This window comes from Neopsephotus bourkii, unplaced genomic scaffold (genome assembly GCF_033783945.1).
Source record: "Neopsephotus bourkii isolate Nb327-2 ecotype Australia unplaced genomic scaffold, CSIRO-AGI_Nbou_v1 NB_845, whole genome shotgun sequence".
Taxonomy (NCBI): domain Eukaryota; kingdom Metazoa; phylum Chordata; class Aves; order Psittaciformes; family Psittacidae; genus Neopsephotus; species Neopsephotus bourkii.
Genome location: NW_026901341.1, coordinates 2,478,777 through 2,501,867, shown reverse-complemented (window position 1 = coordinate 2,501,867; position 23,091 = coordinate 2,478,777). Strand labels below are relative to the sequence as shown.

The following is a 23,091-nucleotide window of genomic DNA, read 5'->3' as shown; positions in this document are numbered from 1 at the left end:
CATAGTAGGAAGAGGTGAAGTGCAAGACTGGCAGTTACAGCATGGGCACTCAAACAAGTTCTGTGGCATGTACTCTTTTAAGACATATACGTAAAACAAACGTTTGTTTTTCACTAGATTTCTACTAAATCTTTTGATGTTTCTGGCCAATTACTATGAATACGTATCTTTCTAAAGACAAAAAATCCTACGTCATGGAATTTTATTTTGATATTATACAGGTTCTTCTTTGTAACTATTTCTAAGCACTAATGAATCTTCTGCCTGCACTGACTCTGACAATGAAACTGTATGGGTTAAAGTATTTCTCCAAGCTTTTCACTTTTATCAGATTTGCCTAATAAAATGGCATAGGAGTGGTTTAATTTAAATGCATTAGATTATTTCTCTGTTTTGAAAAGCATTGAGTCACAGAAAGAAGTAACTCTATTCAGTCTGTTAACTGAGAGATGGTATGATAGAACATTTGGGGATGGTCAGTGTTGACCAAAAAAATCTTAGTTGTTTGTCTTGACATCAGTTATGAAACCATGATCCCAAGAATTTGGGATTTTTATTTGGAAGGTAACATTTAAGAAAAAAAAATCAATTACAGGTCTTGAAGCATAATATCTGTGCTAAAAATAGGTATTATGAAAAGTAAAAAATAAAGCCCTTTTGTTACAATCAGTTTAACGGTAGAGGGCAAAGCATGCATTTGCTGTACACTGTCAGTGTGTTTCACACTGATTAGCAAACAGGTTCTTTAAATATGGTTAAGCAGCATGTCGGAAGTACTTGGCTCTATAAGTAAACAAGTGACAGTAATTGGGCAGAAAGTAATTTGTGTCTTCCTCCAACTGGGAAGTTTGCGAAGGGTCCTTTCCACACCTCTCATGGCAACAGAATTCTCCTTGTCATATATTAAAATCTTCTTTTAAAGTCAGGATATAAGGATGGTTAGAGGCTTGTATTAAAAGATGAGCCAGTATATTCTTACCCTGCTTTCACAGGGAGACCAGTGGTAGTAGCATTTTAGTTGAGAAGCTCCAAAGCTCCAAGGCCTTTCTATCCTGGCTGCTGAGAAAATCAGCATCACCTGGAAAAGCAGTAAGCTGGTTTTAAACTTTGTGTGTGATAAGGACACATAGCAGCAAGCAGTCAGGCTCTATCACTTTGCATGCTGAGCTTTGGTAGCCATAACATGCTTAGCCTCTATTTCATGTTAGGTATCTATTTATCCCAATTTCAAACCTGATTAAAAGTTAGTCCTTTAGTATCAGAGAATGAAACCTTCCTAAAAAAAAATACTCTCCAGCACCCACAACAGGTCCCTCCTTTCCAGTTAGCTCATCTTCTCAAATCAGGAGTATAATTAACCATGTTATCCTTGAAAACAAAAATTATCCTGGTTCCTTTACAAATTATTTCTAGAGAAAAACCCTAGGGAGGGAAGGGATGATAAGCTAAACACTATCCTAGCAAAAGCCTAATTTTTATCTTTCTGAATAAGACTTGACATTCTTATGTATCAGTACCTTAAAAGCCAGCTTTATAACTCTCATGTTTCATACTGATAGTAGAAGCCTTTTTTTTCATTGCCACTTTCTTGGCTAATACTGCATCTGGCAAGTTACAGTTTTGATTTTCCTTGAACCCCACAAATACAAGCAGATCCCTCAGGTACACAGATCAAACTACATTCAGGATAACATTTTTACAACAACCACACATTTATTTGTCACATGGACGTGCAAATCTTCTGGTTTATAAACTACCTGAACACTGCCACCAGAGGCTTGACAACACAACATGGAGTCTTGCTATTTCATGTTATATTATCTTCAAAGGAAGTGTGACCAGCAGGCTGAAGGAGGTGATTCTGCCCCCCTACTCTGCTCTTGGTGAGACCCCACTTGGAGTACTGTGAACTGTTCTGGTGTCCTCAACATAAAAAGGACATGGAACTGTTGGAACAAGTCCAGAGGAGGGCCACGAGGATGATCAGGGGACTGGAGCACTTCCTGTATGAAGATAGGCTGAGAAAGTTGGGGCTGTTCAGCCCGGAGAAGGCTGCATGGAGACCTCATAGCAGCCTTCCAGTATCTGAAGGGAGCCTACAAGGATGCTAAAGAGGGACTCTTCTGGACAAGGGGTAATGGGTTTAAACTTAAAACAGGGGAAGTTCAGGTTGGATATGAGGAAGAAATTCTTCACTATGAGGGTAAACTCAGGTTGCCCAGAGAAGATGTGGCTGCCCCATCCCTGGCAGTGTTTAAGGCCAGGCTGGGAGCCTTGAGCAACCTGGTCTAGTGGAAGGTGTCCCTGCCCATGGCAGGGGGATGGAACTGGGTGATCTTAAGGTCCTTTCCAACCCAAATCATTCTACGATTCTATAATGAAGTGCTTTGAAAAGCTGAAAACATTTTTTGGGGGTTAATTTTCAGTCAGATCAATAAGCTAATTCAACTCATTGTGCATTGCACGGCTGAAGGACAGGGAGCTGCAGTAACAGACTGTAAGTAATGTCTATTGGCCACCAGCATGCTTTTCAGTAGACTTGGGAATTTGACTTCATAATCAACCAACTAACACCAAGAATTGTGGTTAATACAAAAGCAAGTTAATTAGTTTCAAAACCAGTATAGCTGAGTATTTCATGACTCTACTGCAGCTGGTTGTATATAGAACCAGTTCCTCCAACAAGGATTCATAGTTTAAATGGATTAAAGGAAGCACTTTGTCACCACAACAGGTAGAAAACTGAGGCATGGAGTAACTGGATAAATCACCAAGAAAAGATGTTCAGGTAAAGACCATACAGAATTCCCATATCACTCCCTTTTACCAGCTTCTGTAGTACAGTATTTTCCAGAACAGACTAGAAAAACATAAAAAAAGTTTAATGATGCTTTACAAATATACAGTACTTACATTTTTAGCAGTTACAAAAATGGCACATACTACAGAAACCAAAAGCTTCCTCTAACCTTTGGTACATTTCAAAGTTATTTATTTACAAAGAAAAATTACAGTCACTTTTCAGTGTCACATGTTTACATATAAGCATTTCTCAGTTGAAAAATATCTTGCAGCTTACCCACAGGCAGTTTTTGCAGTTTGAGCTCTGCACCCATCTATCACATAAAAAATTCTATCAGCCCCTGTTAAGCTGACATGACATTGCATTTTTATGTTTTAACAGCCTTTAGTTTGAAAAATATGTACAACCCATAAGGCTAAACTGATTCACAGCTGTTGAGATTTCATCTGATGTATTATATATTGCGCAAGGTTTGGTAAAATGACATAGGCAACCTTTTTTAATTAGCTGGGTAACACAAGTTTAGAGAGAGGTGATCCAATTTTGTCAGCTGGTGTATTCCTAACTCTTCATGAAGGGAATTTAAAAAATGAAAAAGAAAAAAAAAATTTAAACATAATTTGCAGGACACTTTTTCACATTATGAAACTTTTGCATTAAATTTTTCCTTTGCTATGTACAGTTCTTACCTAAGGTAATGAAGACAAACTGAGCACACTTTCCAATTCCTGCTCATTTCCATTAGTTTTCCAATGTTGGGTGTTTTCTAGATTGTATTTTCTTTAAACAAGAACTTAAAAACTTTCTTCTACCTGAGAACAAACGTTTTCTTAGTCTGAATGTACTTGAGAGTCTTAGAAATTAAAATACTTGCAATAGGAGAAATACAGCCGAAAAACATACAGTCTGTTTTTGACATATATTTAGGTGTGTATACAAATGCTTTCGTGCTCTGGTGATTTTCAAACTATTCAATTTCAACACATAACAGTATGTGAACTCAGCACAATCTTCACTGTGCTGAAGGTAGTTTGGGACTACACGTTTACAACTGATAGTTTTTAAACAAGACTAAATACCACCAGAGTATTAGTGCAGGTTAAGATTGTCTTAAATTGAGAAACAAGAAAAGTTTGCTGTCGGTAGCTGTGAACAGGATTTAAAAAGTGTCTTCTAGCATTACAGTATTTCCCTCCCCAAAACTTACTCAATAGACAAACTCCAAATTCAGGCATCTTTAACGTATGCCTGCATTCTGGATTTTCTTCGTGCAAGAGCTTCTTGTTTTTTTCTTTCAATCTCCGCTTGAGAACATTTTCTGGTTTTATTCTCCACCACAGACACTGTAAGTAAAAAACACGTATTAGGAGCCTTCAAAGTTGTTCAATATGTATTTTAACTTATCTGTTTTCAATGTTTGGAAGATCTATGGCAAGAGCACACTATTCTGACATACCAAGCACCCAAGTTAAAAATGACTCATCTATCCTGTCCCCTTCTGTCCCCAAGGCAGGAAGCGGGGATAAGATGCATGACCTTTGTAGTGCTACCTATTACTACCTCCCAATGAAAATACTGGGATGCAGACATTTGCTTCAAGGAAATTTTACTTGGCTGCCCTTCAGGTGAACCTTGTGACATCAGGAGTCAACATAGGAGATGGCAATGGGTTAAGAACATTAAGGCTATCAGAGTGAAAAGGGCTCTACAATTTAGTGAGTTAGGCAGAGATATGAGCATGGAGATGGTATAGACACAGGGGTCAGATACAGTACAGGTGTCACACAAATAAAGCCAGAAAGGTTGAAAAAAGGTCAAAAGTAGCAATAAAAATTGGCAAAGGAGACAGGAACATGATAGCTAGCCATAGTATTTTATATGTTGTGATACAGAACTATAAATTCCCATGCAATAAAATCCTGACCTCGGTGCAACCAACAGGAACACTCCCTGCACATATCAAGAATTTTACTGGTTTTATACACCAATTTCCAATTAATATATTTTTAATAAGTAATCTTTCAAATTGAATAAATAAAAGGTCTGTTTGCTTCTTAAAACAGAGGTGTCCATGAAAAAATATTTATCAGTTTTTGAAAGCATTACTTAACATCCATGTTTTTGTTACAGCAATGTGCTTTCACCAAAAAATTGAAGAACAGTTACTGTTTATCTGTGAAGAAAATCTATACTATTCTTTGTCATTCCTTTATTCTCTAGAACATTCCTGAGAATGACTAGTTATCTCCCCTCCCTTCCCCTTCAGCATTCGAAATTGCTACTTTCCATTTATCTGCTTCTTTGCTGAGGAAGTAACGGAGGTAACATACTGATACTTCAAATAAAGCTGGCTGACATTTTGCAGAAATTCTTTTTTTTTGTTGTTTTTGTAACAGTGCTTCCTGAAAATCGAGGTTGGTAATAGTACACCAAAAAGCACATTTTATCAAAACTAGTATTGCTTAAAAACTTCACCAAGCCATGAGATCAAGTAAAAACAGGACTGACTGGCACTTGGCTGGTTCTGCATTTCCATAGCATGTAACAGCAGTGCACGGAGTATTACAGACTGTTGCCTGATGATGGAAAAGTGACTGACCTCCCCTCTAGGTGAAAGAAAACGTTAGTGTTTAGACTGATAACACAAGAATATTTCACTGGCAGTTTTAGCCACAGAGCAAACAACAATACAGGCTGAGGTTTCAGAACCACTGAATGATTTGAGGTTCCAATTTCTAGCTGTACAATAGTAAAAGGAAATTGGCATCCTGCATCACCTGCTGCCTTCTTCCCCTGTCCCACCATTAACTGGGGTTTTATGAATCATGACTGAGATAAGTAACTTCTAATGTTTTCAAACTGAGCTGTAAAAAAGCATAGATTCACACTACAACATTTAATACATATCAAAATAGTAGTTTTTAAATATCAATTTAAGAATACGGTATGCTGGGTGCTGGCATCAGCATATATTTGATCCTAGTGATTCTGAGTGCCCCTGGAGAAGTGGAATGAAAATGGGAAAAAATCTTTAAATCTAGGAATTCAAGCGATGCAGCAGCACAGTTTTATTTTTGAGAAAATATTCTCCAAATTTTCATTACAACATTTAGTAACACCTAAACTGAATGAGTATTGACACCTATTCTAAGTTGCAATACAGTATAAACTTTTCTAACATTCGGATTACAGTAACAAGCAAACCAGTGTAACAGTGATACAATAAAGACAAATACCTGATGCTGGCAGTGCAAAAGACTCTGAAAGGTGCCTCTTGAAAGGTGACTTCTTATCGTCAAGCTTGCTGTGCAAAGTCACATTCACCTGATTCTTGCTTCCTTCCAAAACCTGCAGAGTAATCCCAATGCCAGAATGACTTCCTGCCTTTTCAGACCCTACATGAAGAGCACCCTGAAAATTATTTGTCTTTCGGAACTTAAACTTTGAAGGCATAAGTGATGTTTTGTTACCAGAACTGTTACTTGGCTTCCTCCCCATATTACACAAAAGATCTGGGCTGTCTAGAGTTTTGCTACCAAAAATATTTACTGCATTAACAGGACTTACTTCAGAACCAGTCTCTCCTGCTGGCACAGAATTTGACCTGTACCATTTTCCTGCAACAGTCTTTGTAGCATCTTCAGAAGCAGCTTCATGACAGTTTTTAGACAGTGTGTATTTACACTCCGTGGAAGTACCTGAGATCACAGTTTGAGGACTTGAGACATTTTTACAGCTCAGTATGTGACCTGTTGTGGCCAGCCCATGTGGAACCTTTGGCAAATTCCTACAGGAACCGCATATTGAGAAAGCATCCTGTTTTGCATTTGTTTTTTGTGCCAAGAGATCAGATAGTCCCTGTTTAGATGCTGGGAAGCTGTTATCAATATTTGATCTGGAATTAATACTGCTTCCTTGTATAGTTTTAGCTCTTTCATTTCCTTGTTTAACATCCTGGCTCTGAGTCTGCTTTTCTATATCATCACACACCTGATACAGCAATTCATCATCCTCACAATTTGCATCCCATAGACTGTTGGATTCACAAAACATATCTAATATTTCATCAGAGAATTTTGGTTCATTCCAGTCATCAAATGATAGAGAACACTTCTTTGGTATTTCAACTTGATTTAAGTGAGCTGCATGAGCTTGGTTAATCACTTTAGTTAGATCCTTAGGTTTCATATTTGTAGAAACACTGGATGATTCACAGAAAATACCATGTGTGTTATTCCCAGGTTTTCCAGACCATTGTCTATGAGGATTCGATCTTGAAGGAAAAACAGGAAGAGAGGCACTTTTAGGCTGGATAGTTTCATTTCCATTCTTCACTTCAGATTGCAATGAAACAGATATATAGTTCAAATCACTATTTTGGGCACTCTTCCAAACAGGATTTATTTTATCTGGTTTAGTGTTACTTTTGCCATGAAAGGATGTGGTCTCTGTCTTTGAGTTTTGTGTCTTATATGGCTTTTGTAAAGGAGATTTTACAGCATTTCTTGTGTTTTTACTAGGATGTTTCAAAGCAGAAAACTGCAAACTGTTAGATTCATGTACACTCCCCAAACAAGGAACTGAATTGCGGCTACTTCTTTCGTTAGTTCTGCTAGCATCACTGAAACCATGCACAGATGGGTTTGTAGGAATTGGTGGTGCTTCTTCAGTACTTATCAATTCAGGATTTTGGGTTATTTGCATCACAAAAGAGTCATCTGCCAAAAAATCTGAATCCCAGTCATCAAAGTCGTCATTAACTGCTCCATCAAGCTTACTGGAAGCCACCAACTCAGGCTTCAAAGGATGTTTTTTGGTCCGTGTGTGAGTATCAAATTTTGGAAAAGTCTGGTTTGCGCTTCCTAGTGTACATAGAGTATTGTTTTTATATACCTCTGAATTACAAGGTTGGGTGTCTTTACGTTGCTCAGGAAGGTGTTCCTCCTCCAAGGTGCTTTTATTTTCATGGAAACTATTATTTAAAGATATACCTGATAGTCCTTGGCTCAACTGTCCACTACACTTCTGGGTAGAGCAGTCAAAAAGAGCATGAAGGGCTACTTCAGCCTCAAGGTCTATAGATTTCTGACTGCTAGATTGACAGGGATCTGCAGCAGGGATACCGGTGCTCTGTCCAACTGGTTTCTGGGAGAGAACGGTATCTGTTTCAGAAACTTCACCAATGAGCGATTTCAGGTTCTTCCTATTTACTTTAGCTTTGGAATGATTTAAAGACTCTGAGGCAGTCTGGATGACGTCATGACCAAGCTTCTTTTGTTCCTGAACAGCATCTAGCTCTATGAGATTTTTATCAAATTCCTTAGCCAATTTCATGAGTTCCTCTTCAGGATTTTTTATTTTAAGATCTCTAGATTAAAAAAAAACAAAACAAAATAAAGTCAGACCTTCTAAAAAGGTTTAGCGAAGCTCAACAGAATGGCTGTATGAGAGAACTGTTCATTCTCTAGCTTTAACAACTACAGAGAAAATGACTGAATCCCACCACTTTCAATGCACAGTTATCGTGCACTCTTTTCTGGTAATTCCCAAGAAATACCCCTTAAGAAGAGATAACAAGCCCAAAGTTAAAAATGTTTTGTATGCTAATGTACAGTTATATGGTTCACTATACATAAAGGCAACCTCATAACCTTTTTTAATGAAGGCCCAGCTGTGATGTGCAAGACAAAACTGTAACTTACCTTGTACAACTTAACTTTGTCCTAGGTCGCACTTTTACTACTCCAGGTGTACAGGGAATAGCATCCTCACCAATCCATGTCCCTAAAAGGGAGTCTTCATTACAGCCTGCTTTTTCATCCTGAATGATTAGATTTGTAAAGTTTAGCTATTTGATTTCAGATGAAGATTGGACTTGACATACACCCTGCATTAAAGTTGCTATGTCAATTACACTGGATCAAATCTGTTGAAAGCCACAGATAACAGCTAAACCAATGGAAGTTCAGTGAGATTACTACAATATTGTCTACTGATAATTAGATCACTTTAGTTATATGGATTTAAGACAGGAACTTCAAATAAAATAACTGAATTCTACTTTAGTGCTCAAACCTAATACTCTACTTCAGGTTTACACATAATCCGCATATTCACATTACAAGCTGTGATTTAGTTTACTTTAGTGTACTCCTAAGAAACTGGTTCAGATACATGGTCTTTAGCCACATAAAACAGCATTAACAGATCAGAGAATTTGAAAGAAATCATATTCTGTATGCTTCCAGGAAAAAAATCTGACTTCTTCCATTACAACTCATTTATACAAGGAACCTTTAGACAAGAATAAATGAAGTTTAGAAATTAAGTGGAGTTGTTCCAGAGCTTCAAAGTTGAGCCTTGGATTTGAACTCTGAAACTTAAGAGATACAGTACTGCAGTGGTAAACTGTCTAGAGGGCCAGAGCCATGGGATGTAGGAAGTTACTGCATGTAAGCAGGCAAAAGTAATTCGAACTTTACTAGCAACCAGGGTAGTTTATGTAGGTTTTCTTTTTCCTTAGATTTTTTAAATTATTAAGAAAAAAGAACATAAGCAACAGATACTCAAAAATCCTGGTGTTATTTACATCTATGACAGTGCTGTAATTATGTAAAAGGAAGGAAGTAGCATCCCTTACCAGTGATTTTCTAATTCTTACGTATAATTTCTCACAAATATGATAATGAATACATTTTAAATTGCCCTGTCAAATAGGCATATTCTGCAAGCTAAATAACTGTTTTAGGAATGACATGTTATCTTCTTGCACTTAATGAAAAGCAAAGAATAACCCAGTACTTTTATTTTCACTTTGCAGGCTGTGGACATCAGGTTCACAGCAAAAGGGGGACACCAAGAACATAGATACAGGGTAAAAAATCAAATTATGTAGAATAACAAAGCAATGTTACTATGTTTATATTATTGTGAAGTCTCTGAGCTCAGTCTTGTTCTTTTACTTCAGCATTTAAGACCATTCAAAATGCTTAAAAACAACGGCTAAGTAAGCCTGGTATGTGAAGAAACTCTTTACCTTTTAACTGAAGAGTGATTAAGGATAAACAAACACAATACTGTAACTAAACTTGAGCCTTCACTAAGGCTGTAGCACTAATCTATCTGATGACTGCACATGCATTGTTTTAGTAGGAATTACCTGAGGAGCGATGCGATTAACAATGTCTGAGATTTCTACTGCGCATCTACTGGTCGACTGTTTGGTTTTTCCAGTGCCTATGAAAACAAACAAAAAAACTTCTTTAAAACTGCAAAATAATTCAATTTATAAAGTGGAGTGTATGTCAGATAATTCAAATATATGTTAACATCAGAGCTTACCACTACATTGAAAAAATTATGGGTTATTTATGGATTTTTAACAAAACCAAACAACCTACCCATGATGTTGTAGGGAAAAAGGGACCTTTTTTCAAGAAATTTGGTAACTTCTAGTGAACTCCCGCTGCACGCCTCAAATAGGCATGCTGAAATCTGGATTTTATTAATATTACCTAGTCTGTGTGCAATTGGTGAATGAGGATCCCAAAAGATTTCTTGCTGAACATCCGTTTCATTAACAGGAGAGCTGAAAGTAGGTATTCGGGATTTCCTACTCAACGATCTCATTGGTGTTTTATGCAAACATGACTCTGTGTGAACAGGGAGATGATTCTCATTAAAAACAACAAATAAAAGGCCAAAATAACTTAAAACATAAAACAGGAGAAGGCATGAGATGCTTTAGGAACTTTAAGTTAGGAAAATAAAGTTGACACTCATTAACATTACTTACAATAGGAATACTGTTCACAACTATACATTTGAGTATGACTCTTATCTGTCAGTTACACCACCAGAAGTAACAGGGCATTACAGCTCTGACAGCTATACACTGAACACCTGATATAAGGATGACAACTGTCAATTCTGCTACTTGAGAAGATATTGATTTCAGCTTATGTGGAGAGATAAACTATGTATATATATATATGGGAGAATCTTTTGTATTCTTGCTCACTCTGTGTCTTTAACCCAGATTCTGATTTGGGTCACAACTTTAACGGGCCCCCAAACTGTTCTGGGTCACAACCTACCTTTGTCTATACTTCCCCCACTGGGCCAGTCAGCTAGGACTGTTAAAAGCAGTCATATAGCTATTCTAAGACAGCTTGTGGCTGCCTCACATCACTAAGTGAACTGAACACACTGTCTGAAGCTCAGCTTGTCACCCCTGCCCTGTAGAAATGACGTTGCAAATGCGAAAGCTTATAGAAATAATTTTAAAAGATGCTATTGCTACGTGAAAAGCATCTTAGGAGACGCTTTGCACTTCAGCACTTGGCGCAGCCAGGCTTTATCCTCTCCTCGAGTGGATTAGCGTCCTCAGTCAGCCCTAAGTATCTGCCGCGGGAAGATGCTCTTCATCACAGCTTGACAAGAGCCCCTTCCCAAGGCACGCAGGCGGGGGAGGGCGGGGGGTTCCCCGCACTGGCCCCCTCCTCACGGCCAGGGCCCGCCTCCCCCGCGTCTCCTGGGGTGGCGGCCGGGACAGGGCCCCGGGGCCGCTCCCGCCGTACCTGCAGCGCCGCGCACCGCCGCCTCCCGCGACGGCGACGGCTGGGGCGCGCACGGCGCCTCACCCGCGGGCAGGCTCGGGCCCGCACAGCCTTCCGCGCCGCTGGCCGCAGCCGCGTCCTCTGCGGAGGGCTCCGCCGGCCGCCGCCGGGTGACCTGCTCCTCGCCCCCGCCACTCCGCCTCCTTAGGGCGGCGGGCTTGAGGCAGGACCCCTTCCGCCGGCTACCGGGCATGGCACGAGTTACGACAGTGCAGCCACGTCCACCCCACCAACGCCGCCATTTTGCCGGGGAGCCCGCCGCGCCACCGCCGATTGGCCTCCGCCTCGCCGCTTCGCGCCACCATTGGCTCTCGCGCAGCGGGGGCGGGTCTTCAGACGCGGCAGGGAACTGCGGCTGGCTGGGAGCTAGCGCGGCGCGCGCCGTGCGCGCTTGGCTCCGCCCCGCCCCCTTTTGCCATGCGGTGATTTGGCTCGCTCCCGCCGTCCTTCACTCGCCCGCCCCGGCCCTTTGAGGGCGGCTGTTATTACGAGGGTCGCCCCTGGGGTTAAGCGTTCAGAACCCGGCGTACATTAGTTCAGTGCAAACAGCTCTAAGTATGCCGCCGCCTGAGGGGCTGGATATGATTTCTGATGAGCCCCGGCCGACCAGGAGATGGCTTCGTGTCCTTGAAGTGCCTCGTGTACCTTCAGGGTACCTCGTTTCTGAGGCCATCTCACGTTCTCGATTCGTTGGTGGCTCCTACCCCGGACTGGCCACCGCCATCCTGCCGTGTGGGGTCTCTGCTGAGGTCCTCGGGGCCCAGAGGGGAGGTGTGTGGTGAGTGTCCTGAAAGAGAAAATAAACCCAGACAGGCATAAACCATTTCAGCCTGTTATGGGAGTTGGGGCTGGCAAAGAGAGGCTTACAGAAGCCAAAGCTGGTAGGTAAGAAATTAACGTGAGGTTCCTGAGGGACTGTGATATTACATCATTATTTAAAATAATATAAATGCAAGCACATGTATGTATTACATCATAAGGTGGATATTTCCTCCCTGAGCCACTAAACGTAAATGTATAAATGTGTCTACCAAGCATATAAGGTCAAGGAGTGACTTACTTGCAGAGGTTGAGTGAACTTCTTGTATATTGGTTGCCTGCCTGGTTTTCATTTAATTGATTTGAAGTACTTTGGGATCACACTTCATTTATAGGATGTGAGCAGTGGATTTCATTCTGGGTTCGGGAGTATGAGAAGTTTTAAAGTCACCAAAGAGTGATTCTCTGAGCCATGAAACTTTTCCTTTTGACCCAAGGCCTCAGGCAAACAGTATGGTTTTTTTTCACTTTCTCATTCTCATGAGCGTAATTAAAGTCAATAGAAGACTTTTTAACAAGGAAAAAAAAAATACGTACTATGTATTAAACAGGGAAACTGTTACATACACAGAGAATCACAGTTAATCAAAGTTGTGATATTTGAATAATCAACTTGTTTATGTCATACCTATCAAATATAAATTGAAAAAAAAGACTGAAAAAATGGATCAAGAGTCAGGTTCCAAAATCCATCATAGAAGTCTGAACACAGCTGCTGCCTTGTAAGCATATGAACATGGGTAGATCCGTGCACAGTGCAAAGTGTGGAGGTATGCATACAGTTTTGAACACTGATTTGCAGTATAGTAATTAAAACTCTTAATACATCACACAGCTACAGAAATGGCGTAACTGGACTCTTTACACCATAGACACAATGTAGATAACTTGCTCATTGTTTCCAGTTAAAATAGATGCTGAGAAGAAACTTTACAGTGGTGGTAGCTAAATTTGAGGGCTAACACAATCTGAGGGATAGCAATGTATTGAAATCAACACACTTTCCAGAAAGTGCTACTAAAATCTTGATGTGTCTTACCACTTCCTAGTGACCTCTTAGCAGCTGGGTACTGTAAAGTGGTCTGCTTTTATATTCCTTTATGTTAACAAGAATTGTCTGAAATCGTGGTCATTGATAATTAAAATTAAGTGACCTTTGCCATATTAACTCAGTGCTATGAGTTTTGCAGTGCTATCTTTGATTTCTTCCTTTCTCTGAGCTCACTGTTCGCTAACCTCATTCATAAAATGTATTTGCCACAGGTCTTTCATACATTGGAGAGGTTTTACTCATACAGTTAAAAGTGTTTTGTTCTGTTTGTTTTTGTTTGTTTGTTTCTTGTTTTGGTTTGGGTTTTTGTTTGTTTGTTTGTTTTAGGGAGAAAGCGTGTTTTATGTGTATCTAGCTGTGGGTGAGAGATTTTGTTACATCTATTTAAGCCTAGGCAAGGTTTCATCACCAAAAGTTCACAAAAGAAAATAACCTGTTCATACAGAAAAGCTGAACAGGTTCATGATGGAAAAATAAAACAAGCCAACACCACTTCCTTGATGAATAAAAGTGTGTGTATCTCATTGCAGCTTAAGAACTTAGGTCTGAGCTGATGCTGTTTATTAAGTTAAGAAATGTAGTGGTAGAAGTCTGTGATGTTGAAGGGTTTCTCTGTGGATCTGTAGCCTCAGGGAGGAGGGAGTTTGTGTTCCCTTGTCATGGTACAAGCAGCTGGATCAATGGCTAATTGTGGTGAGGCTGCGTTCCAGAGACTTGCAGCAAACTCCTGGTGCTGCAGTTGTGAGTCCTACTTTCAAATCAAGAGGGATAAATAATGGAGGAGCTTGAATGAATAATAAAGTTAGTTCAGTTTTTAATAGCACTGTAAACTGCCTGAGAACTTTACACTGTGTTTTATGAGATGAGGATCTAAAATGAAATTAAAGAAATGTGGAAGATCTGAGAAGTTTCCTGAGAATTTCCTGTAAGTGTAATAAGAGCACTGAAAAAAAGAGTGGGAAAAGGCTTCTTTTTAAAGTCCTTTGAATACCGAATTTTAGAGTGGTTTTATCTTGGAAAGAGGGTGTATCATTAGTGAGAGGTACTTATTTTCAAAGTATCTAACATTGCATCAATGCAGCTAACAAGGAAAAGTGACTTTATGTTACAGTTCATCTTTCATTTTTGTTGGGGCTCGAAAAAATGTAAATCAATAATAGTGATTTAAATGAAAATACCAAGATTTGTGAGATGATAGAGGTTATTATAAATAATGAAATTATTTTGACAAATACTGCCTTTTTCCAGAACGTTTTAAAATGCTTCCTGATATTTTTAAAACGAGGTATCACGGGCTTTTTTGTTCCCAAGCTGCATTTTCATTTCAAATTGATTACTTTTAAAGGACTGAAAGAGAAGTAAAGAAAACATACACATACACTCATAATTTGTCTCCAGTGGAAATGTGTGCATGCATTTTGATCACCTGAGGCCAGGTGAAAAGACAAATCCTTCAAGCCATATGTTCCTTGGATAATTTGTTTTTTAAAATGGTGTGGGTATAAACTCTAAAACTCAGTATAATTATATAGTACTTTAAGCATAAATATGTTTTCTCCTAGGGAAGGAAAGTTAAATAAAGAGTGTATGGAGCTGAGTAGCCACTTGTAGTACATATCTAAGGTAATGTGGTAAACAGGTCACAGTCTCTGCTTGTGCAGTTAGACTTCCGGCAAGGCAAGTATCAAGAAAAGTTTTCTAAATATGTGAGGACCTGTCTACTTCTTTGGTTGTGTACAAATAGCAAAACACAAAAGCAAATGTTAACAAATGCAAAATATATCTAAGGTTGTGCACTGCTGTGTTCAGTCTTCAGTTCTGTAAAAGTCTTCAGGTAATTTCAGTGGTCCCAAGAACAAGAGTATGTGGCTGTGCTTCCTTGCATAGTGCAGACTTTCCTCAGCCTTGTCATGTGTTTCTGCAGAGTGTGGCTCAGCAATGCTCAGAGGTGTACAGAGGGACAGGAGTGGTAACTTAGATGACGATACCTCCTACCTGCGTTTACCATTCAGAGCTGGCTTGGATATTTCCCTGCAGGACTGCCTCATACCATGTAGGCATACCCTGGTATGCCTGGCTTCATATCTGTCAAAAGGAGGTAATAGTACTCACTGCAGCATGGGTTGTCCTGGGGATAATTGTGAAGCCATTGGATACCACAGTGAGGGGAACTATATAAACAGGAATAAATTCAGATGCTTAATGTAAGATGCATTTATAAATACAACCTTGTGGACCCAAGCAAAAATAAACTAAGACACCAGTATAAAACTCAGCTATGAAAGTAGAATATTCTAGCCACAAATTTTTACCTTTTTTCCTCTCAGAAATCTTACTCATCCATATATTCTCTTAAGAAGCCTTGGAGTGTTTACTAAAATGGAGCACTACAATGACAGCAGATATACAAGTTAACAACAAGAGATGAGTATTTTGTTGCCTTCCTTGGAGCCTTAGGAAAAAATGAGAGGGTATCTGAAATGTTAACTTGACAATAGTTTTTTCCATCCATAGGGGAACACAGGCATCATGTGTGTATTTTTGCTTTTATTAATAGCATTTTGATAGCACAGTTATAAAGCTTGTCCTTCGCTTGCCTTGAAATATCATACCGACTTCACTTATTACAGAATGTTACTTTAATTTTCCAAGGTGAAATGTTCACAGAGCACAGACTGGTGAGGAAAATATGGCCAAAACAGTCACATCTACCTTTATTTTTAAAGTGCTGTCCAGAAGGGCTTGCAGCAATTTTTGCTGATGCATAAATTGACCTAGACAGTAAATGATACATGACCTTAAAAATATCTGAAGTAGCCTTGCTTGAGAATTTTTAGTAGAGAGTTATTAAATGTCAGAGTAATTTATACAAGCATAGCCTAGTTTATGCTTTAGCATTCTCTTTCCCTCTTTCTCTCCACCATGCCATCTGAGAAACACAGATGCTTTAAAAATATTTTACATATATCTCTTTTTTTTTTTCTCATCATAGAGTTTGATCTTATTTTATCACACTCAGAAAATCTAATCAAATGTGGGACTGTAGTGTAGCTCACAAAGGCCTGATCCAGCAGAGCAGTTAAGTACCTGCATAACTTCATCGTGATGACATTTTCCATTGCTCATTAACTGGCATTTAAAGGAAATTTTCCATTGCTTGGTGTCTGGGCATTTAGAGGAAATTGTCAGCCAAAATGGGTGAGCCATTTAGAAGAATTAGGTCAGGCAACGAACAGCCTACAAGTCACAGAGGTCTGTAGGGAGCCCTGGAGGTTCAGGCCCCTTACAGAAGGCTGGAGATCGCCATTGAGAGGGCTTTCTATTAGGTATTTATTATAATGCAGGCTTAATTCCACAGCTGTTCTCCAGTGCTCAGGGTGAACTGTATTGAGGAGATGAGTAATGGTTGTTCAAGGCTGTGGAGACCACTTCTTGTAGAACTTAGGCCTTAAATCTTAGCTGGGCCAGTTAGCTTTAGGCACTGCTGCCTGAAGGCAGCTCAACAGCTTCTTCTGGAACAGGTACAGTAATCTGGGCATCTCTGCATTGTGCTGGCTCGCACGGGATAGGCTTGCACCAAGGAGTGACCAGGAGGAGTCTTGAAGCAGTCATCTCCCATCCACTCAGTTGAGGCTACGTTTGGCCTTGTTGCCAAGGAGCTTTCGGAGCTTTTCACCATTTTTCAGTCATGTCTGTAACTATTGTATGTACATCTTGGGTGATCCTCCCAGCTGAAGTGCACCCTCTTCTACCTTATTGTTTATACATGAAAAGGAGATTCAAATAAGGGCAGGATCAAAACCTGTTCATAGAAATTACAGCAGCGAGTTTTTATTTTCTTATTCTTTTCTTTTTCTTTTTTTTTTTTTTTTTTTTAATCGGTTGATCCTGCTGTATTACAGCTCGAGGCTATCAAGCAATGAGAAATAGGTTTTCTGTTCTGCTGTCTGAGTTCCTGGAAGTTTTTTTATCCCTTATAGGAAAACAAGTCAGAGGGTTCTTTAAAGAACAGGAAAGAATAGGTTTCCAGCTTGTTTGGTAAGCCTGACAAATATTAATCTACTCTATATCCTGTAGATGATTTCTTTCATCAGTGACAAAAAAATGACCTGTATTTCAGATCTTGACTTGCTAAAATTCTCACATGCTGCAGAGTAAATCAGTGAAGTATTTTGCAAGCTACCAAACCAGTGGATGGCCAGAGAAAACAGCTTTTTGATCAAGCATTCTGGAGAAGAAAATAGGCACTACTTATTTATTGAAAGTAGACTTAACTTTTGATTGATATATCTGTTCTGAGAGAATATTTAGCCTGCAGTCCTAAATAGCTTATTGAAGAATCGGTGATCAAACTAGTATGACATTCTCCAAGTGCATTCTCCGTTTGTCTCCAACATACCCAGAGATTTCTGGATAGACTGTTTTCATGTCAAGTGTTTGTAGCTTGCAGTTGAAAAAACAATTTCTATTACCAAAGTGCCTTTTTTTGAGGCTTTTGTTTTATAAATTCTATACGTTATCCTTTGAGCCTGTATCCCATTAACTATAAGCCACAGTTTATATGGAAATGCCTAACAATGAAGTCTGTCTGTTCCATGTGCGTGTGTGGCTCTTGTTATACAGCATATACCGCTGCTGTTTTTAATGTTGGGGTGATTGGAAGTTACTCTCTCCTAAGAGTATTTGTCATCTCTGTACAGTAATTTGAAGTCTCTGACCAGTACCTGATGCCCACGTTATAGGACCTATCTGCCATTAGTGGTTGTTTCAGTGACAACACCAAGCTTGGATGGGATATGAAGGTTTGCCCCCATGTCATGGAGCCCTAGTTATTGCAGAAATGAAGCAAGAGAAAAAATGTGTTTCCGATGCCTTGTTTGTTTTTTGGTGGCACCATCTCTTCTCCTAGAACTGTTGGTTCTGGCACCTTCCTCAAGCAGGACTGAGTTCCAGGCCCAGGGTAATTTCCAGTTTGATATGCCCTGGCCTGATAGTCCACATTCATACAGTGAGCAAACAAGTGCCCAGATAAGAATTAGACACCCTTTTGATTATTAATTTTTTTCATTTATTTTCAGATGGCTTTTCCTTTTGTCGTGTTGTTCACACATAATGCGTTTGACTCTTCCTATGTCACACTACATCTTTGCAGTAATTTTCTGCACTGTTCTGTCCCTCTGGATTTTACAGCAGTGGATCAGAAAAGAAGTGCAAGCCCTAGCAGAAAGAATAAATCCACTGCAGGTCTTGAAGGTACTCATTTCTGCAAAACAAAATACCGCCTCAATTCTGTTACGGGCTAGAAGGGGTGATCAAAGTGAAATACATTCATTGTGGAATTGGTTTGCAAAGCCTGCTTCTAAACCATTACACACCCTTTCTAGATTTCTTTTTTTTCCTGTGAAAGTAAATGCTGTTGTGTACAGCCTGGCCTGGAGCACTGAGTCCCATGCAGCTCTTTGGAAGTTCAAGGATTCCTCCCAAACCAGGCCTGTGTCACGAGATGGGCAGGAAGGCTGTATTAGCCTGGCAAAGGCTTCACTGGATAGTATGGATCTGGATAACACATAGGAGATCTGTGAGGGGCTGCAAAATTTGGTGCTTATAGGTTGTGTTTCCAACTGTCCATATAGTTACTGCACTGGAGTGCTAGGGTTTTGTGGTCATCTCCCTTCTACCGAATCACTTGGACCACTTCAAAGCCTGTGGCATATATGCTGTGCTTCCAACTGGAAGGTTGGGGTGGCTGGTCATCACTGGACTAATCTGACATTTGAAAAAATATTTTAGGAACTGTCCTACAATTACAGATATTTCTAATCTATGCAATCTATTTAATTAGGTTAAACCATGCCCAATTCCTTGTCTGATTGCCTGAGCCTTTCCGCTTAACCAGTCAGGTTTATTCAATAAGGTGTCCTATAATGTTATTTCCTTCCTTGAGAGTATATGTTATCATCCCTGATACAGACATAAGAATCCCTCCACTTTTTTCTTATTTTTACATTCTCTTTCTCCACCAAAAAGCCCTGTGCTTTAGTTAAGAATCACCTGGCTGAGGAGAAGCTTAGGTGAGATGTTGGATCTCACTATTTTTATTTTTAAGTATCTAGAAGATTCTTAAGAGACACAGAAATTATAGAGTAGGCACAATGTAGGTAGAATCCCCATAAATTTAATACAAGTTAGTTTAAATTGTAGATTCAAATAGTAAACAAGATTGAAAATAATAAGAAATTAATACAGTTGCACAGGCAGTTGACTCACTGTTACTGTCATTTCCTTTTGGCTTTGGTCATGGGGATAACAAGGTAAGAAATAACTTTGTTTCCTTTTATTGATTTGTTTGATATTTGAAATAAAGATGTTCTTTTTTTGTCTGAACAAGTCTTTTGTAAGTTAATATTATGTTAATTAGAATGGATGTCTTCCTGAGCCTTATTTTCTTGTTCATTTGATCTAATTAGCTGATTAATTTTTAATTGCCTACTGAGACATTTTTACCATACTGTGATTTGTGTTTTACCTTTACATTTGGAAAACAATGATATGCCTAAAATGATTCTAAAGTATTGTATTGAGGTATTTCTGTGAAGGATAATTGCAAATTATGATTTCTTCCTGCTTCCTAATTTTAGTGCAATCTACTTTGAGTTAGTGCTCATTAATCAAAAAGGTTTGCATGGTGTGGAGTAGCAAGAAGGTGTTTCAGTTAGTCAAGCTTCACAGGAGAGGGTCTGTGGCTTGGTGATCAAATGGAAATGAGATCTCATGGCTGTGTATAAATACTGCAGAAAACACTTCCCAACTTACAACATAAGTTTGTCTCCACACTAGCATTCTGAGATTCTCAAACTGAATTCATTAATAAGCTTAGAACTAGAAGTATAAAGTCCTAATAAGGCTAGGTGTTGTTTAAAACTTATTTTTTGGTGGTGGAAGATAAATCACAGTTCTTAGCAAGTTATTTCAAGTTATTCCCTGAGTGTTTAAAATCTGCACCTCATTCTTAGACTGAATTAGTCTTGCTGTAACTTCTAGCCCTTGGATCTTGTTCTGCCTTTGCCTGCTAGATTGAAGAGCCCTCTATTATCAAATTTTTGTTCCCCATGGTAAGCACTAGTAGACTGTGATCGAATCATTCTTTAACTTTCTATTTGATAAGTTTACTGATTGAGCGTCGTAAGTCTCTTTCAGTAAGTCATGTTTCCCAATACTGTAATTGTTCTCCTGGCTTCCTCACAAGCCACGGAATTTTTTACAGTCTTTCTCCAAACAGTACCATGAAACCAATGAAATTACTAGTTGTTTCACTGATGCCAAATAACATAACCTTCCTACTCCTGTTTGTTATTGTTTCTATGTGTGGTGAACATAGTACCTTTTTGCCACTGCACTACTCTAGAAATTCATAGTAATCTGGTTACTCATCATGGCCTCTGTTCTCAAATCCTTAACCTCCTTTCTACAATATCTTTCTCCAGTGTAGATTACTTCCTCTTTGAGTCTGTCTCATTACACTCATTCCTTGATCCATGCCCTTCCTGTTGACTATAGTGAAGTGCATAATGTCTGGTCACTCTAACCTAACCCAACCGTCTTCATTATTTTCCATTTTCTGGTCATTTTCAATATTGTGAAAATGGTATTTTTTTAACAAAAATGAAAGATTGTCCAGGCAACAGTAATCAATTCCAATACCAGTGCCTTGTTCCCCGATCATGTCAAGATGGCTTACATGTGTCTGCTACGTAGTTTTTAAGTAGCTTAAGATGCCATTCTGATTTATCACATCTAATTCTAGCTATCCAGAAATTAGCTTCTAATGGTTGGTACTTTTCTGAGCTCTTAATAGACAATGGAGGGAGATGGAGACCTTTGAAAAAAGATGTAGTGGACTTATCTGAAAAGCCATAATTCACTTTTCAACAGTACCCTTTTCATTGACTATAATGGGAACATAGAGAAGTTAAGAGAAGGTGCTAAAGCTCTAATTACCATGGATGAATCCCATCTCTTATGCTTTTTAGCTTTTTGGTCAAACTATGGTGTGTTGCAAAGCCAGTTGTCTTGCAGGCATCCATCAAGATGGTTGCCTTTAGCAGTCCCATTTGTAATCACATCAAAAAATGATATCATGTTAGCTTGACAAGATCTATTTTCCAGAAACCCATGTGGATCAGCTTTAATGAGATTATTCCTTTTAGTTCCTTATCAAGTTAGTTATCACTTATATGCCTCTTTTACTTTTCTATCAGATCTTTTTATCAAATTCCTGCTTTTTTCACTTAAATATTGGCATGCATCCAAATTGTGAAAAATCTGAGGCTGTGATGTCTTAGATTTTTTTATATATTTCCTCTTCCCCCATCTGCATCAGGTAGACTTTTATCTGAGGTGCTCCTGCACTCAATCAGTCAGTGGTAGTCATCAGTTAGGATGACACAGAGTTTTCTCTCAGATCTTCAGAAGTCTTTACCATGCAGCCTGCCCATGTGGTTAAGTCCTGCAGTCTTCCCAGTGGAGGGTGAGGTAGTAGGCTTTTTGGTTTGTTTCAGTTTTGGGGTTTGGAGTTATTTTAGGACTTGAAGTGAAAATTTTCATTGATCTGTTAGATTGTGTCTTTCTCTTTCCAAACTCACATGTTTTAAAATACTTCTTTTTAATATCTCAGGAAGACTTACCATATTTACGTTCTTCTTCCTCTTTCCTTTTTCTCTATAAAAGAGATCTAGAAGTAAACAGGGAGACCATAGCATCCCATTGCTCTGTGGCTGCAGAGAGGCTAACAGGGCTGAAGGGAAAGCTATGACCTTGTACTGCATATATGCTAAGAGATTAAAAGAATTTTTTTTTCTTTTTTTTTGATGTAACATTCCATGAGGAGAATGCTCTGGAATAAGGATTTCTGCCTTCAACTAAGAAGGATGCTTGCAGAACAAAAGCAATAGGAGAAAATGTACACGATAGTGTTTTCGTGAACAACGAGACTCCCCAAAAGCTTGAAACTGTACCTGACAGACAAGAGAGATTCTTGCAAGAGTTCCTTCAAGTAAACATTTAATTAGAAAACTACTGGTGGCATTTCTTAAAATATGTTAAACTACCTGGTATTGAAGTGGTAAACTGTAAAGGCAAGTCATTGCCCTCCTGTCCAGCTTCATCCTTCTGCTAGACTTTGAGTAGCACCTCAAAAGACAGAAGGCCTCATATTTAATTCCAGACACCCCTGTTCATCAGCTGGGAGGATGTGTTGCCAGTGTAGTTGTGGATCCTTTCACAAAATGCCTAAGAGTTTCTTGTACCTAACTGATGCTGGAATGCACCAGTTACAGGAATCATTTATTTTCTGTAAAGACAGTTTAGAGAAATAATTCAATGATCTGTCCTTCTTCCTGGGTAATCCAAGGACAGATTCAGCTGGGAAGGCAAGATAGTGTTACCTGACAATAATATTTTATGCTGACTAATTCTGAGTCCTAATAAATATCAGGGAAGCAGTTAATGTCTAGTGTGACCATCCCACTGATGGAGGTTAGTTTGCCTCAGTTGGAGATGTCTGTAATTTTATTTCTTCTCTTTTCTTAGTCTTATCTCTTAATTTTTTTTTATTTTTTTTTTTTTTGCTGTTCTCTGCTGTTTCTGCCTCTGCATTAGAAGTACAGGTAATAGTTTTGCAGTGGCCAGACCATCAGATGGGCCAATTGGAGAGTTCAGTTCATTACGGGACTGTGAGTTTTGGGGTTTTTAAGTTACTACTTTGCTAGACTAGTGTTATATGGGATGTTTTGAGATAATAT

The 23,091-nt window shown here is 39.0% G+C and overlaps 2 protein-coding genes across 5 annotated transcripts in view; one reads left to right on the top strand and one right to left on the bottom strand.

Moving 5' to 3' along the window:
• Positions 1-23,091, top strand: part of C1D (C1D nuclear receptor corepressor) — a 457,287-nt gene that overhangs the window by 302,115 nt on the left and 132,081 nt on the right. The window lies entirely within an intron of this gene.
• ETAA1 (ETAA1 activator of ATR kinase) lies at positions 643-11,715 on the bottom strand. 4 transcript variants are annotated; one of them, XR_009725875.1, is made up of 8 exons: positions 11,383-11,714; positions 10,318-10,455; positions 9,963-10,039; positions 8,506-8,624; positions 6,040-8,171; positions 4,011-4,146; positions 2,772-2,860; positions 643-1,078 (listed from the first exon to the last, which is right to left on the bottom strand). XR_009725875.1 is itself a non-coding variant. In XM_061356242.1 (7 exons), exons 1-6 carry the CDS (start codon positions 11,612-11,614, stop codon positions 4,031-4,033), a joined length of 2,814 nt encoding a protein of 937 aa, XP_061212226.1. In that variant the 5' UTR covers positions 11,615-11,714; the 3' UTR covers positions 643-1,078; positions 4,011-4,030. The 4 variants fall into 4 exon arrangements, 3 of the variants coding, with proteins under 3 accessions (XP_061212226.1, XP_061212228.1, XP_061212227.1); XM_061356242.1 differs by lacking the exon at positions 2,772-2,860; XM_061356244.1 differs by lacking the exons at positions 643-1,078; positions 2,772-2,860 and having other exon boundaries at positions 2,865-4,146; positions 6,040-6,151; positions 6,371-8,171.

Coding starts and splice junctions, on each gene's coding strand:
- ETAA1 (XM_061356242.1), bottom strand. CDS start 11,614: ATGCCCGGTAGCCGGCGGAAGGGGTCCTGCCTCAAGCCCGCCGCCCTA. Junction 10,456..11,382: donor GGCGGTGCGCGGCGCTGCAG/GTACGGCGGGAG, acceptor CTGTTCACACAG/AGTCATGTTTGCATAAAACA. Junction 8,625..9,962: donor TTAATCGCATCGCTCCTCAG/GTAATTCCTACT, acceptor CTAATCATTCAG/GATGAAAAAGCAGGCTGTAA.